Source organism: Brachyistius frenatus, unplaced genomic scaffold (genome assembly GCF_029030835.1).
Source record: "Brachyistius frenatus isolate BFR_SWC_R1_liver_20210118 unplaced genomic scaffold, ASM2903083v1 Contig_206, whole genome shotgun sequence".
Lineage (NCBI taxonomy): Eukaryota > Metazoa > Chordata > Actinopteri > Embiotocidae > Brachyistius > Brachyistius frenatus.
Genome location: NW_027210805.1, coordinates 566,426 through 584,499, shown reverse-complemented (window position 1 = coordinate 584,499; position 18,074 = coordinate 566,426). Strand labels below are relative to the sequence as shown.

The 18,074-nt window shown below is 42.4% G+C and overlaps 1 protein-coding gene across 1 annotated transcript in view; it reads right to left on the bottom strand.

The window, feature by feature from the left end:
• The window catches only part of sorcs3a (sortilin related VPS10 domain containing receptor 3a), a 172,571-nt gene that overhangs the window by 69,937 nt on the left and 84,560 nt on the right, over nucleotides 1–18,074 (bottom strand). Inside the window, exon 3 of the mRNA XM_069719088.1 lies at nucleotides 3,112–3,211. Coding sequence (XP_069575189.1) covers nucleotides 3,112–3,211 — 100 coding nt within the window. The remainder of the gene's footprint in view (nucleotides 1–3,111; nucleotides 3,212–18,074) is intronic.

Here is an 18,074-nt window from a genome sequence, read left to right as displayed (position 1 = left end):
ATTAGGCAAATAATGCAGACGTGCCTGAAGCCGCAGTACCACCGATTGCCACTAGAGGTCGGCTCCAAAAAGCCTCCGTCTCCGTAGACTCCCATTCAACTAGAATCATAAAATTCTAAGTCAAATATATATTTTTTTTCCACAAGTTATTTAGGTTTTTCTAGTTACTCCTTCCTGTTAGTCTTCTGGCACAATCCCGTCATTAATTCGAAAATAAGCTCCAAAAAGGCGTGTTTTTTTTTTGGTGGGGAGTGATGTGTTTGATTGACAGGTCTGTAGTGCAGTGAGGTTACCGCTATCGGTGGGCGGGACGTAGTGTCGCCGGGTTTCAAATCAGATTGAGTCAGAGCCACTGCTCGCCCCTGATCAAGAGACTGAGCTTGGAATACTTCCTCATGAAGGTTATTGCTTCACGCTACTTGGTGCACATCACTTTGCGGAACAGGAAACGTGTCGGACATTTTTGACCCTCAGCCAACGTCACTGTGACACGTGACTTTGAATTACCTGTTTATATGTTTATGAAGCAAGATTTTACCACCTCATGGCCACTGTGGCCCATTAAGTGTCAGTTATAGCAACCGTCATGATGAATTTATATTAACTGTGCGACACCTGCGACAACAATGTGAGGCTGTGCAAAGGGTCACATGTAGTGTTGAGCCTACAGAGAATAATCAACAGAGTGTGCAGCTCTTCTACTGAATTCTAAAGCGAGTTTCTGCTCATTGTGCTGACCATCGATCCCACAACTTTCCCGCTTCGTTTCACCCTCTCTGCATTGTTTTCAGCTGCAGCAGGAAGAAAGCTACAGTGCGCCGACCGCTAAGCAGCCAACAGCAGACAGACGGACTGGCTGCCGAACACAGTCGAGTATCCAGCAGTTAGAGAGCCACATATTTCCGTCACGAACGAGTGGAGACCAAAAATAGAAGAACAAAATAAATAAATAGAAAACTTGAATTCGACAGGTGGTCATAAACACAGCTCAGAATGAATATCAATGTTACTCGAGAACTACTGGACAGGTAAATCCACAAGTTTCATCTTAATGTGTTGTTATTGCTGCCCTTAAGTGGCTAAAACAACGTATATTGTTCACATTTAAGATGTAGGTACATTTTCACTCCAATTGCCAATAATCTTTAACTAAAAAAACTAATTTAGACTTTATTGACTGGAACCTCACACTCCTGTTGAGACACTGTATTATATTTCATTTTCACATTTTAAATCTTACAAGAAAGAATTTGATATGTTTACCTGTCACGTGCCAAAACATACTGTAAGTCAGCTAACAATAACCACCCAAACCATATCCATAAACATCACCAGCAGGCAATCAATACACCTGATCCGCATTATGATTTAACTGCTAATCATCTCGTGTTTTTATCTACTATACACCTACTATGAAAAAAATAAAATATTCATTCTACGTTAAATTGATTTTAAAGGTAGATTTTGGGTAGTTGGCGGTTCCTGATTGATTGACAGTTTGCCCACGCTAAACGGACTCAGTGCTACTCCCCTGGCCTTAACGTGGTTGAAACAGTGAAAATGTTCACGGAATGACTTCTCGTTCTTGCAATTAATTGACACGTCAAGCTCCATGTGAAACTGATGTTAATGTTTCAACCCCGCATATCAGGGGAACACATCGAGTTAACGCTTAGCACACTTCACGTCCTCCGGACATAATAACCAGGGGCATGCTGGGTCAAACAGTATTTATATATACCTCTTTACTGTGTGTATGCAATAAGTTCACTCAGAACGTAACGATTCCAAAAACAGCTTTGGGGCAGTTTAATCTACAGATGGAAACTGGACTCGTACTGTAACTGAGATGCGTGCTGCTGACCTGTCGGCTGTGATTCCGCTTGTCCGCCAAACTGTTGCTCGGAGCGTCGGAAAGATGGAGTTCACCGCGGGAGGGAAACTCAGACTCACTGCCGGATACTACGGCTTGTGACTCACAGTATAGAAAAGTGCAAGGTTTTGGATTTACCTTCTACGGATGGACAAACCCGAACCCAAAATATGTGATACAGAAATGAGAGTCAGAATCTTCTCTTAAAGGCTCAGTTACGTGCACAGTTCAATTCAACATTTTTTTAAACTATTTTTGATTAATAGTCATTTTCATTAAATGAACTGAGGCAGATGGTGAAAAATAAAGTACAAACCATAAAAAGATCAATGAACTAAAATCTTAATCTAAATCTAAATAAAAATAAATAAAAAAAGAGCCATTCTTTTTGATTTCTGTTTGTTTTTTAATCAATGTTTCAAATCAGAAGGTTTGACACTGTTCTCTATCTTACACCTCTCAAAAAGTAAAGTTGCAACACAAGTATCTTCGCCACTTTCGGAACGACAGAGTTGGGATTTCAATATGAGATATCAATACAAAAATCACACCTGGGTGTAATCCGATGATAAACTCCCTGAACTAAAAGTCATCTGATTATAGTGCTTAAGCTCGTAAGTTTAGTTATTAAAACTACGAATGGAATATCCCAACACTTCTCTTATAATAACTCTATTTTGTGAACTTTGTCTCTGTATTAAGATGATCTTTCTTTGAGGTAGTTGACGAGTGCGTCACACTGCAGCGATCGATACGGAGTTTTGTATATGTCTGAGATTTGTGTGTTAAATTGTGATTTCATAATTGTATTAAATATACTGTCTTTTGGAGAGAATCCACTGCTCTTTTCTTCTTGAGATTGTTCTTTTGTGCAGGGAGTGTTGGGCTACATTGCACATTGCACATCACATCAGCACATTGATACAGATCTAACAATTGGCAAAGTAGACATGATTGAAATTTTCTAGTGACTGAAAGCTGCATTTCTCTGAAGAAGAGACACTCAGAACAGCAGAGTGGTTAGTTTGACACGAATGCTGTTGCACTGCGGTGCAAATGTACACGAAGCCGAATTTATCCCAAAAAATGTAAAAGACTTTCCTTGAAATAAAGGTCTGTCTCTAATATTAGCCCGTGTTTTTAACGGCAAATGAGCCTTCTGAACATAGAAAAACGGTTTGTTTTGGAGATCAGACAAATTCTTGTAGAAATAAAAGCAAATACTTGCAACTTCTCACCTTTCTCTTGTTGCTTGGGCAGACGTAGAGGTAACTCAGGACGGTCTTGGGTCCAATTTTGTCATTCATTCTCTCATATGTGGAGCCGTAGTCAGTCGATCTGAATGGGGGGGGGGGGGGATAAATAGAAAAGGCAGTGAGAGGCAAAAAAAATAAAAAATACTATTGTAGATAACCTCCGTCTAAAGCGCACGGAAAATTTGCTGAAAATCAAATGAGTAAACAAACAGACGGAGGATTACTGGGACACTGTGCAACTCACGTCAAATAATATTTATTCTGCAGTGATGAAAAATAATTCAATATCGCACCCTGTGGTAAAATAGCAAGCAGGATAAAGGCTTGTATGGAGCGGCATGTATATGTGTGAGTGAAAATCCCTGGCAGTAGAACAATAGAAGGTTAACCAATCATCTGTAGCTACCGACAAAAAATGAACCATTCAAAAACATTGGGGGACCTGGCACTGTAAATAATTAATTATCTGCTGATGACTACAATGAAAAAAAATATGACGAGTGCAAAAACATGTGGATGTTCCTGAACCCCCGGGCTTTAATAATTTAGCAGTGGGAATGAGCCTGTTAGCCAGCCTCGTCCCTGGAAACTCCACATGAATCCATCATCACTAGTAACTACCAAATCTGCCTTCAAGTAGCATATTACAGCATTTACAGGGCTGTGCTGGCTTGTTTCCCTTTTTTTTTTGTGTGTGTGTGTGTGTCCGTGGGAGCTGCATTCATATGCCCATGGATTTCTCTCTGCTGGGGACAGAAGCACCCACTCACAGCTGTGGCTTGACTCCCATTTGGATTCGCAGTCGACTTCAAGTCGTCATATGGAAAGCGGAGATGATACCGATTTCATTCCTTTTTACAAAGAAAAAAAAGTCAAACAACGCTGCTTGCGTTCCTTCAGCGGGAACGGGGAGGGGAGGGGGGGGGTTGGGGTTCAGCAAAATTGCAAAAGAGATGTCTCTCATTCAAATTCATCGCAGAGTGCCACAGAGAGACACAGCGGTTCGCTACTACAAAGCACAATTATGACTCATAGACAGCATAATTTCCACAGCATATTAAAGCGGAGGTGTGGGTAGGAGTGCGAGTGTGAACTACACACCCTCAGTCTGCGCTGGAGACGACTTCATAAACACCAATGAAACATGCTGGCGATTGTTTTGGCGCAAGGCGGGTCAGCAGTGCCGCCAAGCGTGCCTTCATGATCGTGCAAACACGATGCACAGGCTCAGACTTCTTAAATGGAACGTGCTGATATCTTTGGCACATATCTCTTAATGTCTGACCTCCCAAACACACACACACACACACACACACACACACACACACACACACACACACACACACACACACACACACACACACACCACTCCGTACAAGAGGGAGAAAAAAGACAATAGGAAAAGTCAAATGAGCTGATTTTATTATTAGAGGGCGTCACTGGGTTCATCCCAGTGTGTCGGCCAAGAACACCACTTCAAGCCAAATCTCCAGAATGTGAACAGGTGAAGAGCAGAGAGAGGATTGATGCGCTGGACACTATGTATGTGTGGTAAAAATATTAAATGTAAACGAAGAATTACATATGCAGCAAACTACGTAAGATTATCGATCACAGCAATCCAAAACAAAATGTATTGGGTCGTCTCAACTTATAAAATCCCTCTAACACGGAACTTTGGGGGCTTTTTCTATAGTTTGCCACCGAAGTTTACCCAAAAAACACAATGGATTCTTAACAGAGCAGCGTTCGGCAACATATTAGACGCTCTGCTTGCAGGTCTTTCATGGGATTCCCCAGGGCTCTATTCTGTATCCACTTTTAATTACCACCTTCATGCTACCACAAGCAAATAATACATGGACGGTAAGAAGATTTTGTTTTGGATGTTATTCGGAATTAATTTTGTTTCTTTTAACTGCAAAGCACTTTGTAACTTTACTTTTAATGAGTGTTACAATCCAAGTTACTATTATGATTAAAGTATTAAAAGTGAGAAATGTACTGGTTTGTGTTATCTGCCGCTAAGAAACGTATGTCACTTTCTTATTTCTAGCGTATCTCTAGCTGTTGTTTATTTTTGGGTAGTTAAAGGTACCATGTGGAGTTTCTGACCACTAGAGGGCCGTGGACTTTTTTTTAATTTTAATTTTTTTATATACATATATATATATGTATGGCCACTGTTTTGTTTGTATCCCACACATGCATATTAGCATGTGGGTGGTGTCCCACAATTGCACATATTGACAGTCGTTGGTGTTAACACACAAATAAACTTGTCAGCAAATGCAAAGAAAACTAAGGACTTGTTAGCAAATGTTTCCGTAAACAAAACAAACAATAAAAATCTGCTTCACGAATGTTTTATGAGGAAGAAAAAGTGTTTAACAGCTAAAAGACTCAAACAATATATTCTGACGAGAAAGCCTTTTTAAAGTTACATCTGCAATACAGGGTAATTCATCTGTCATACAATAATTAGTATATTTGTTAATTTTCTTTAATAGCGTGGGAGGTACATTATACAGTCAAGTGATTTTGTTAAAAAAATATTTTGAGTAATTAAATTAACAGCTTTTCCTGCCTGCTCTGTCGACGTAAATCATTGACTCTTATTTGACAAACATAATTAAATCCTCCACTATTAAATTTAAAAAAATTTACAGTCTTTGTTGGAGGCTCGGATTGTGATTTTCCAGCTGAATTTGGCCTGACCTTGCCTCTCTAATCACATTAAGTCTTCTGGAACTGACAAGTCCAATTTGACCTGAGCTGTACTTTTAAGCATTCTCAGTGATGCAGAGAGGATTATCCCCGCTTATATTTCATAGTACATCAATTACTGCAGTGCCTTGTTTCACGAAAAAAGACCTAATACCTTTATTGTTTCTAGAAAAGGCCAGGCTTATCACTCAAACCTAAAGGATGGTATTACGCCTCTTTGTTAGTTATAGTTTGTTTTCGGCACATGCCTCTACGTTCATTAGATATCATTTTATTGAAACTAATTTGGAATAATATGAGGATGTCCTTCATGTATGCACAAACGGCTGTAAAATAAATACCTATTCGTGTGGAAAAACCTTGAATCTTTCACTGCAACACGCCTGCATTGTGTTAGCGGACTAGATTCACTCCTATGTAAACATGTGCTGTGTTCCACGTGACATACCTCCCTTTAGTACACTAACAAATAGTGCTCATACATGTTAGGACTCTTGCTTGTGCAGGAATTTCGACAGAGTAGTGTTGCTACAAACCGCACACTGACATTCTGCACTGACCAGAAATAACCTCAGCATGTGAACACATCACTCGCCAAAATATCTGCAGCTTTAATTATTTCGGGGTAAAAATAATTAAAGGTAAAGATATTTAATGTGTTTATGTGCCCTCTGTTTAAGGCAGTCAATAAACACGCTGATTCTTCATTTCAGCAGCAGTAGTGAAAAACAAAAACGCTTTTGTGTGGTGTTCGGGAACAGCTGCAGCTTCCTCAGAAGCCTTAATTTGAAAATTCTTCACTTCGGTGGCCCCGCGCCCTTCCTCTAAGTGGCCAAGATGGTGGCCATCGAGGGTGAAAAGTATCCAGCGTTTCACATGTCTGTGTTTGGACCCCTTTTTGAGTGCATGTTTCTGTACTTGACAGTGCGAACGCACTTGTGCACTCAAAACAGTGAGTGTTAGTACACAAGTACGCCGTTTGGAACACGCCGACGGTTTTACAACATTTTGCGTGTTGGTGTGGATGTGGCCATAGTATTGAAATTTGGTTTGGAAGCAATTGCTATTCCCTTGTATACACAAGTAGAAAGCAGATACACTCAACCACAAGTACTTCAAAGTTGTACTTTCGCGCAGTGCTTGAGTTAATGTACTTGCTGACAAATTAATTCGAGTATCTTCTAAAAGCACTGCGTGGATAACAAGTCGCATGGAAACCAGCCACGCAGAGCTCCTTTCACTTTGCTGACACGGCGTCTGTACAGCAGCTCATCTTCAGCTCCACGAGTACGAGTTGTGGTTAAAGCTTTTGCATCACAGAAGGTTATTGCTGGACACAGCGGGCGGGGGTGGTGGGTTGGGGGAGGGGGAGGGGCGCTAATGGACTTTTACCAATCGAGGAGTTCACGGGAACATTTTCACTTCTCTCCAATCCTATAACCACAACTCCTGCTGTTTTACGACTCACTACTTGATGCAGGGCTATGAAAAGTCAGTGCCAGACCTCCATTTCGGTTGGAGGAGTTTGTTTTGATTGGCTGAACACGTACATCTTCGTTCATATAAGTGAGGGGCTGTACATTGTGTGTTTGTAACGCGTCCGTATATTTCTGAAAGCATACAGAGGAAGTCAGTGGTGCTTCTTGCACGTCCTGCACACATGCTTCAGTAATTTTCTTCCTCGTTATCCGCGTCCACCGAGACGCCTGTTTACCTCCTGTTTTGTCTGCTCGCTGTGTAAAAAGTCACGGTCTAAAATAAAAGGAAGTGGAAGAAAGACAAATACCGCCACTGCCTCGAGTGTTCTGCATGTTTTCAGTCTGAAGCGCAACGCCAAAAAGTACAACAAAAAAAAAGTAACCTGTTTCCATTTCTGTTGAGACAAGCAGTTTGAGAGCTTTTCCCGTGGAATTAACAGCTTTTTTCGGAGCCTGTGGTGAAAGATAGCGGCTCCAAATAGTTCTGTGAGTATCAGTAAAAAGAGATTAAGGCAGATTTGACGCAGGATGTCACATCAGACTCTCTTGAGTACGGGATTCTCAGTAAGTCTGCGACCATGAAAAATACTTACCACACTGGTGAGAGCATAATCGATTGCAGAACATGCAAAAGGTTACTTTTCAACAGACTCTTTTCTATATTTTTCTGTCTGTAGAGTTGGTAAAAAAAAAAAAAAAACATATGTGCAAAGTATGCCAGGCCGTAAATGTTTACTTGGAAAATATCCGATTGGCTATCTGCTGTATATCTGCTCTGTCACAATGTGGAGGTTTCCCATTTGCGTCCATTTGTAAAGTGAAGTCCGTCCATTTATTTTTTTTTTCGAGAGCCAGAGAGAAAGGGAGATGGAGTGCGGTGTATTGAAATGTGTGAACATCAAATGATTGGAATAAAACGCAGGCAGAAATTTCATTAGGGAGTGTTTGTGAGGTTTTGCCAGATGGCTGCCAGTAAAGCAGAACAATTCAGCATTGGTGTATAACACTGTTTGACCATGCTCTGGGGAGAAAGAGAAAGAGAAAGAGAAAAAAAAAAAAAGAAAAAGAAGCCCATGCACTTCAAAGAGTAAAGGATGAAAACTCTAACCGAATCATCCTAGTTTCTCAAACTCGTACAAACAAAGCACATCAGCCTGAAGCATACAGGAATTAAAGAGAGCTGAAGTCTGTTGCAATAATGTTCCAAGGAAAACAAAAGGTTACTGATCTGACGCTTCTCAATGTAAACCTGACGTTGCGTGGCTTGCGGCAGATGGAAAATGCGTTTGCAAATGCATGCCAGCACGCTCAAAATAAAACCACAAAAAAACCACAAAAAACCAGCAGAGCGATGCAACGAGAAAAGAAAAACACAGAATTGATATTCGTCAGGGGTCCAAAGATGAAAGCATCATCAGGTGGCTGAGTCGAGCCCAAGCAGCGACGACTCAATTGTGTGTCCTCAGAAACAGAATCGCACGGAGGCACCGTCGGCTCAGAGAGCCGGAGAGACAAGAGAGAGGAAAAGGTTTCTGAGCAGACAACCCCGCAGCTAAAGAAAAAAAAAAAAAAAAAAATCAAGCCTGAAGACTTTGAACATTCGCTGACTGATGCGCTCGAGAAACGTTCTCGGCGGCGGTGAACCGAAGAGTTCAGCGCAGTGCTGAAGGGTCGGAGGTAGAGACGCCCGAATGAGTCACAGACATTTCCGCCGCGATTTTTGTCTGAATCGTTGCAGCGTTTTGTTCCAGGGACCGACCGGAGGGGGCACGACACGGCCAGTTCTGCTGCGGCCACAGGTCCTCGAACACAAAACCCGCTCCCCTGGACGCATCCCAGGGAACTTTTGGACGACCGGGGGGGGCAGAGAACTAAAACAGAGCTGTCGCCAGAACAAAACGGCCTGGGAATCCCGTGGCAAAGTACGAGAGAGCACGTGTGGGCGAGCTGAAAAATAGTGCGAGCCTTTGATTCAACAGCTGAGCATCATCTCTCCAGTACCTTGCTTTGAGTTCATGGAGTGAGAAACGCATTTATATGCAAACAATACAGGAAGAAAAAGTGGATGGTTTTTCTGGGTTTCCTCCTGGTTTGTTTCAGTAATTTGCAGGTGAAATGAAGACTCTAAAGTCAAGTTAAAATAGGACTAAATTTGGGTGAAAAGTCAGGTATTTTAATCCTCTTAGCAACAAAGAAAGGGGAGATATTAAGGGGAAATGATGGAAAACGGTACGACTTCTTTCTTCGATCACCAGATTTCACCACAATTGAACTGAGATGTTGGAGCTGCGTAGAGGACGGCGGTGTCTGAAACCATCATCAAAAGACCAAACGAGGGAATATGCCACAGTTTAAGAATATGTTTTTTTTTTTTTTTTTCCCCCCAGATATTTGCATTTAGCAACTATCGTCAAGGTTTCGGAAAGATCATAGTTACGCAGAGCAAAGCATAGTTAAGAAGTGGTTATCGTTAGGCAAGTATTCCACTGAAGCTAGATAAATCTGAAGACCACCTGAAACCTACAAAGAATGGACAAAACACACACAAAGGCTGTTTCCACAAAATTTCCGCCGAAGTAAATACACTGGACTCAACCACTGGTTAGTAACAAGTGGAGCGTTGCTGGTAGATGGCAGTAGAAACCCCACGAGTCACATGAGTTTGTACCCAAACAAACATGGATGGTGAGGCCGTGTGCCAGGACAGATCTGTTCAACGAAGACGGCAACCAACAGTGACGTCACCCTTTGGCTTGTCAACGGTTTTGGCCGTCGCCATCTTGCTAGTTCGGAGAGGTTTGGAGCATATTTGGACGAGCTGGGGGAAGAAGTGAGCGGTGGATCTGACTCGATCTGATTGGAAACCCGGCGATACTACGTCCCCCGCACCGATAGCTGAAACCCGACTGCACCAAAGGCCTGTCAATCAAACAGACAAGCCCCTAAAGACACGGCTTTTGGAGGCTTATTTTCTAATTATTGATGGGATTATTTTCATATGGATTGCCAGAAAACTAAGAAGAAGGAGCGACTAGCAAAATTGAAATAACTCGTGGAAAAGAACCTACTGACTTCGAATTCTATAACAGTCTATGGAGTCGGAGGCTTTTTGGAGTCAACCTCTGGTGGCACTCGGTGGTATTGCAGATAAAGGCGCTTCCCCGTCTGCCTCATTTTTTAGACCCGAGAGCTCCGTCCATTTTAATACCCAGTCTGTGGATTCAACAGATACGTGATCTTATATATAACTTAATTTAGTTACCATGATGTCGGTATTTCAAAATGGTCTCCACCATTTGAATAATGAGGCCTTTGTGCATTCAAAGGATTTATAGTTTGCCAAACTAGGGAAGATGGCGCTCAAAACACAGCGGCAGAATTTTCCAAGGTCCGGTGAGTGCTGAAGGGTTAGGATTAATAAGAAGCACCTGCAGACGCTAACGGGTATGTGTCTATAAATATTCTCAGTAACACGTGGGATGCTAGCGGGGTTACTTCCATCCAAATCCAGCCCAGTTTTAACCCACAGTCGATGTCTAGACAGCAGGACGAGAGCCGAAGATCAATGCTCAGTGGGTCAGAACTGCCCTCGGTGCCGACTGGAATGTGTTTTGTCTGCGTGATGGCCCCGCAGCGACCGGTGACCTGTCCTGGGTGTTTCCCTGCTATTTAGTCCGAGGCATGAGGAAGGGGGAAAAAAAAAAGAAGAAAAAAGGCTGGAGCCTGGCGGTGAGGCTGAACAGGAGGAAGCAGGCACACAAACTGAACGGATGGATGAGTCGCCCGAGGCAATTAGTCTGTTACTCGCAGCCAGTGTGCTGCTTCAGTCAACCAGTAGATTATTAAGAGATTTAATCCAAAACACCGAGCAGGCGCTCCAGACAGAATCCGGGCAGAAACGCGGCCGTACTAATTCACCGCTGGAACAAGTACGGTCTTCGGCACGTCGGTCGTCCGGCGCAACACCACCCGACCTCGGTAATAAACATTTCAATACATTTCTGATGACTAAAATTGAACGTTACAAACCCAGTGGAGGTCGACTTCATTGGCCGAGCTGCTCTATTGAACAACAGCAGATTGTACAATAATAACATAATGACCGCTGCATGAATGGAAAATTACAAGCAACTTCTTCTTTTGAGTGCTGTGACATTCACGAGTAGCTGCAGTTATTAAAGTATGACAGCATTTTTTTTTTTTTTTTTTTTAAACTACTTCTGATGTCTTTCGGAGGTTTATTCTTGTCTAAAAAAGGAAACTATGGCAATGAATGTCCATTTGGCTTTTTTAAATACTGCCACAAGGAGTCGCCAAAGTCACAAATTTAAATCCTATGAATATGAGCCTTAAATACACTGCTGTAATTGTTCGGTGGTGTTTTTTGAAAGAAAAAAAAAAAAGCAGCTGATCCTGGGTAGGTTTTTGTTTATTTTTAAATGTGTGACAGGGTCTACAGTCGACAGCAGGTGTGAGAGAGGAATAAAGTATCACACTCACGGGGGAGAGAGAAAAAAAATAAGCACCATCATTTTAAATGCGATTTAAGACTTCCAATCTGCATTTGAATCCATTTTTACTGTGTTTGTTGTAAAGCACGCTGGAGCCCGTGGAAATGCTTCCCTGCATCTGAAATAGCATCGGAGGGTTGGAATTACTGTGTGCGGTGGGATGTTTAAAATGGTATATTTCCAGTGGCCTCCATCAACAAATGGACGTTGTTTCCAAGTCAAGACACAGAGGTAGGCATTAGCTCATTGGGATATTTGCTGTGAATACAAAATTGTGATATTACATGAGCTCTAAAACAAAATAAAAAAATAAAGCATGAAGATGGCGTTGCAGCACGTCTTGAACAGAGGCAGCAAACATCCAGCAGGTTTTTTTTTTTTTGAATAATCACTGCTACCATCAGCGGATCATATCTCAGCAAGGAGAGTCGTAATGTACAAGCTGTCGAGGAGTTTATCTATGGAATATACACTCGGCCAGTGAAACCCTCCACACACACACACACACACACACACACACACACACACACACACACACACACACACACACACACACACACACACACACACACACACACACACACACACACACACACACATGCCTGCATCTTTCCATGTTTTCACCTAAGGCAACTGCTACACTATCTTTCCTCTAATGTAAAACCCACTGAAGCATAATTGAAAATGACTTTGGAGAATTGCCACATTGAGATTGCGAGACAGTGTCGTTGCAGGTGTTTCTGCGCGAGAGCACGAAGTCGTCAGCGAAACACACGCGAGAGCAGAGGACGGTGAAGCGTGGAAAAAATAATGGCACCTCGAAAGACTGAGCGCCGTACGCCAAAAGTCCATCTTTCTTTCAATAGATTCAGTAATGTGTCCGAGTGTGTGTGTGTGTGTGTGTGTGTTCGTGGGAGATAGTAGAGGGAAAACGTAAAAGCAAGCCACGTGTGAAACTAACAGAAAAGCAGGAGACGTGTCTGCCGGCCGCGCCGGACCCGACGCCGCCCGCTAATGCAAAGCGCCGGGGAAGATCTCTCACGGTGTCCCGCGCTGCCCCGTCAGGGCCCTGCCGTTGCCCCGGCAACGGAGCCCGAACCGAACGCGGCGTCGAGGCAACACCTTAAAGGAAACAGCTGGAGCGGGGACAGAAGTGCCGACATCCGAAGATCGCTCTCGGTGACAACATTTGTCGTGTATCCCGCTCGCAGCTCGTGTTCTCCGTTCAACCTTGACGGCGGGGCGGCGAGTATCTCTGCCTCACCCTCCCCTTTTCACCGGCTCGCCACGCTCTGCAATGCTTTTCTCCATAATGAATCTTTAAATATGGCATAAAACATTCAAAATTCCTCCCAGACATTATGACTTTTTCATTAGGTCCAGAAGGACTTTTTAGGTTACAAAGGATAAACTTGCTTTTTGACATCAGCCTCGCATCATCCCGTGACTTCACTCACCTCAGCCAACCCCTTCTTTTTTGGGTTTTTTTTTTGTCTTCCTCTCCATCCACTCCGAGTTGAACCGACAACCAGACTCCCTGGCAGTTTAACACAACTGTAGAATATCTGATTTAAATCTTTCTGAGTTTAGGAAGAAAAAAAAAAAAAAACTGAGTGTATTTTTTTTTTTTTTTTTGGAACTCCGCAAAAAGCTACACGGCCAAAGAACAAGCTGAAATGACTCCCATTAATTATTCATGGAAGGAGAACGGCCCAGAAAACAGAGGGTAGATGATTACAGGGTGTATTGTTGGAGAGTGGACGGTGAGCTCGAGTCCAGCGAGGTCTCCGGAGTGTTGTGAGTGATGATAACTGACATGTCGGGGTCAGGAAGAGACGAGAAGTCCAAGTACTAAAAGGAGACCTGCATATAAGTAGAGGAAGCTTATAGCTAACATGCTCGTGAAAGGTGGTGGGTTGGTGGCTCAGTTTTCTTTGTATCTGAGAGAAAACTGCAAATTCACATTATTCGAAATACTCAAGTGGCCCAATGGCAACTTGCAACACATAAAAGCACTTTCGATGCAGTTTGAAATGCATTCGCAGCAAGTTAAAAAATTAGGAGCATTTCCAACTGTATCACCTCCAGTCTGAAGCCAGTCAGACTTACCTAATTACATGAATAATGAACTTTAATTTAGTCAAATGGAGAGTCAAAAGAAATTTCAAAAACTTTTGTACTTAAAATCCGTGTATATATAAAAAAAAAAAAAAAAATCTCATCATGAATTAAATCAAATGTTCTTGTAATCTTCAACTGCCTGATCAAACAAATTAGTTTTCCTTGTGTGTGTGTGTACGTGTTTGTTGTGTATCAGCGAAGCGTTATCTGTAATGTATAACGTTTGCTACTGTATCATCACTGTAATTTTCTCCTAACAGTACCAAATGCATTTCAGCCAGCAGGCTAAAGCAATCAAAGTTGGCTCTTTAACGTGATTGGACGGTTTTTTTTTTTATTTTTTTATATATTTGTTAGTTTAACATAAGGAAAACACACTTTTACAAAATGTCACAGCTGACAAAGTCCGAGGGCTCTAGATTCATTTCGCGGATATTCACGTCTTTGCATCGACTTTATATGTAATCGCTCTGCGGGAATAATTGACTTTACGTTTGGTCTGAGTGTAGCACTGCCTAAATCCAACAGACATGCACACATTTTGGTGAACGTCCTACGTGTTTGCTGCGGCCTTGAATTGAACCAGGTTCAAGGATGTCGATCAACTTCCTGCATTTCTGCATTTTACTACTGTATTTTATTTCTTAAACTGCACTGCGACTTTTATTCAATTTTTTAGCTTGTTTAATGTTTTAATGACTGTTTTTAATGTTTCAATGTCCTTAATTGTTTTTACATTTCTTTTGCCTTATGTTTTGATGCTTTTAATGGTTTTATGTGAAGCACTTTGAATCGCCTTGTTGTCGAAATGTGCTATTCACAAATAAACTTGCCTTGCCTTGCCTTAGTCCCCATTACACTCTGATTCAGTTCATCATATTAAAAAAAAATCAAGGTGACTCACGTCTGTTGATATTGGATGTAAATCAGCCACTTGGCGTGTATCACCACGCAGGAGTCAATCACAGCCATAAAATATAAAAGACGGTTTTCATTTTGGGTCTTTATTAGCACGGGCACGATTAGAAATGTGATTAATGACTAAATGTGTGCCAATACACACACACACAAAAAAAAAAAAAATATGTGTATTGGAAGAGTGGGAAAAAGTAGTAAAAGCAAGAACAGTAAAAAAAAAATGATTTCATGTTTATGAAATTATTGGTGGCATTACTGATCAATTCTATTCCTCCATAGATGATCATTTAAACCAAACTGCATTGGTAAAGTAGACATTTTCTGTGAGCTGCATCTAATCCACTGTCCTATTTTCCTGCAGTGCGTGCCTGCGGGGAGATTGTTAGGGGCGTGGAGCACAGACACGGCGGTCCGGTGTGCGTTCACACATCATTTCCTCGCTTGTGTCCGTCTCGTGGCGCTCAGAGCTTAATGATCTGTCCGTGAAAGTACTGAATAACTCTAAAAAAAAATAAGCTATTTTTGTTGTGGGTACATATGTGCTGAGGCCAACAGTTGGGAGAGAAGTATTTTTTTATTTCAATTTTAATACATCCTCCACCGACTTGCAGGAGCATCTCTGACGCTCCCCTTTTTTCTTTTTTTTCCCCAGTGTAACGGATGAGGGTTGCAAACTAACTTTTGATTTATATGTGCCATAACTCCTTTGGAAATGTACTCATCATGCAGCGTGTACATGCAGAATCCAATATTAAATCATTCCCTCCTTTCCTGTCAGCGCGGAAAGTCACAACAACTTACGAATGCGAGTGTTTAGCAGAACCCCAGCTGTTTTCTCCGGTGGAGACTCGCTAAAGTAGAGCTGATAAAAGCTAGGCGGCGGCGTAAGAAGTCTGAGCACGCTCCCCTTTGTTTGATCGCCTGCTCATTTGCCGGCGCGCATCCTGTTGTGCCGGCACAGAGGTAAATACACGTTTTGTTGCCATTTCCAAAGAGAAAGGTTGTTAAAAAAAAAAAAGTGCTCTGCTGGAAGGTGAGTGGGAGCTATCCTTCACGACTCCGCCGCGCCTTTATCTGCCGCCTTTCTTCCTCCTGATAAGCAGCTCCGGAGCCAATCATGTGAAACTTATAACTCAGACATGTGAAAAAAAAAAAAAAGTGAAGTTTTACCGAGTTAAGTAAGAAGAAGGAGGCAAAAACGAACGATAAACTTTCCTGCAACCTTCACTAAACTTTTCCTACTGTGCTTTGCACACTCTTCATGCTCGTAGCGTATTCAGCAGTCCTGGCCAGCGTGTCTCCAATTTGGCAGCGAACCATCCATAATCTCAACAGATCCGAGCCGGTGGCCCTCGGCGCTCGCTATATAACTGGCCGATATGCAAGTAGCCGGCAGCTGGCACGGGTGGGGGAAAAAAAATAAAATATGTACCTTTGCTATAGCACCCAGGTCGCCAGCTACACTACATCACCGCAGTCCGGCACCTCGCTGCGGGCGACTGATGTCATAACGTTGCCCTCGCTGGAAATATTTGTGTCATTTCGCATAAGCTCTCGGGTGGGCGGAGGGGGGCGGAGGGGGGCAGGCCCGCCGGGTCGCTGTCGACCGACACGGGACATTTTGCATTCACCCGCATGAATCCACAACACGGGCAGATTTAGGTTTTCAGTAAGAAGCAAGTGACGTGGATGGATTACACACCAAACTACTTTTAACCACGAAACACATTTCTAATCACAGCAGCATCTGGGAGGCTGATGGGACTTTAAGTTGATTACCGCAAACCGAAAACAACAAAACCGGAGAGAGAGAGAGAGAAAGAGCGAGCGAGCGAGAGACGCCCCCCTAAATCACCGCAGTATGAAATTCCACGTCGCCTCCGGAGAAAAGCCTCGTGATGATATCCACCATTTTCTCTCGCGACAGGAAGCGAACGACCACGTGCAGCGGGTGATACGGAAAAAAAGAAAGAAAAAAAAAAAAAAGGCCCACGAGTGTGTAATTAAAAAGGTAGGAATTTAAATATCGGTTGAAAGGAGCGGAATAAATTACATCTTTAATAACAGCCAGCCTGATTTATGCTCGATCTACTCGGAAAAGCAAAAGTAATTCACATGAAGATTAATTTTAAAGCAGCATCTGTGTGATACAGTACGTGGTTGTTGGTTTTTTTTTTTTCAGGCTGCCCCTAAAGGGTCAACGTAATCCAATATTCGCTCTGTTTTAGCTCATTTTTTTTGATCGCTACCAATTTCTGACGGAAACATCTGACTCTTTCGCAGCTAATTGCTGACTTTTGCTAACATTTGGTGTTGGGGCAGGTTTTGTACAGTGGTAAACAAATATCTGAAAACAAGGTTGATGAGGGTGGTGCGAGTGAACCAGAACGGCAAAGTTGCAGGCAGTAAAACCAAAACAATCATTTAAAAGAGGATAAAACAGTTTGCATTTAACAAGGCGGTGGTTTCCACATGCAGAAAATGTTAGTTGCACATTAGTCGATTGAAAAATCAAAGTTGACCAAGTTTTAATTGGTCGTTTAGTCACAGCGAGAAAAAAAAAAATGATGATCTTTCTGTCCTTATTGAATATTATCATGACCGGGTCCCCGCTCCTTAAATGTAATTGTAAATCACCCATTATTCCTTATAGACCTCTTTAACGCACAACCTTCCTCCTCCCCATCTCCACCTTATTATTTCGTCCCGCCTGCTTTCTCTGCTCCACCATCACCGCCAGCGTTTATGCTCCGGTGGTCCTGCCCTATCTCCCGTACTTCATTGGAATCATCGCCCTTGAAATGGCCTTACAATGGAGTCAAAATGTCAAAATCTCTTTAAATCAACCGGTCTTCTTACTCCCTTGCAAAATGGTCTCTCCGTGTTGAATATTATCCTAAATGTGCAGTAACTAATCGACTATCGGCTATTAGCTGATAAGTGGACTCTTTAGTCAGGGGGCAGCCGTATTATTTTCCATGATCCGTTGTACAGGTCACTATCTTCCTCCTCTTCAGCAGAGCTTACAGCAGCTGTATCAATCGTATCCTCTCCTGAGCCCCCTTTAAAAAAAGAAAGAAAAAAGAAGAGTACTTGAAAAGTTCTGGCGAATCCAGGCCAGCGAGGTTTTGTGGTAAAAATACCAAGTCCAATTGAAAAAGGTCAGCGACATCAGGTGGGTCTCTGTGAG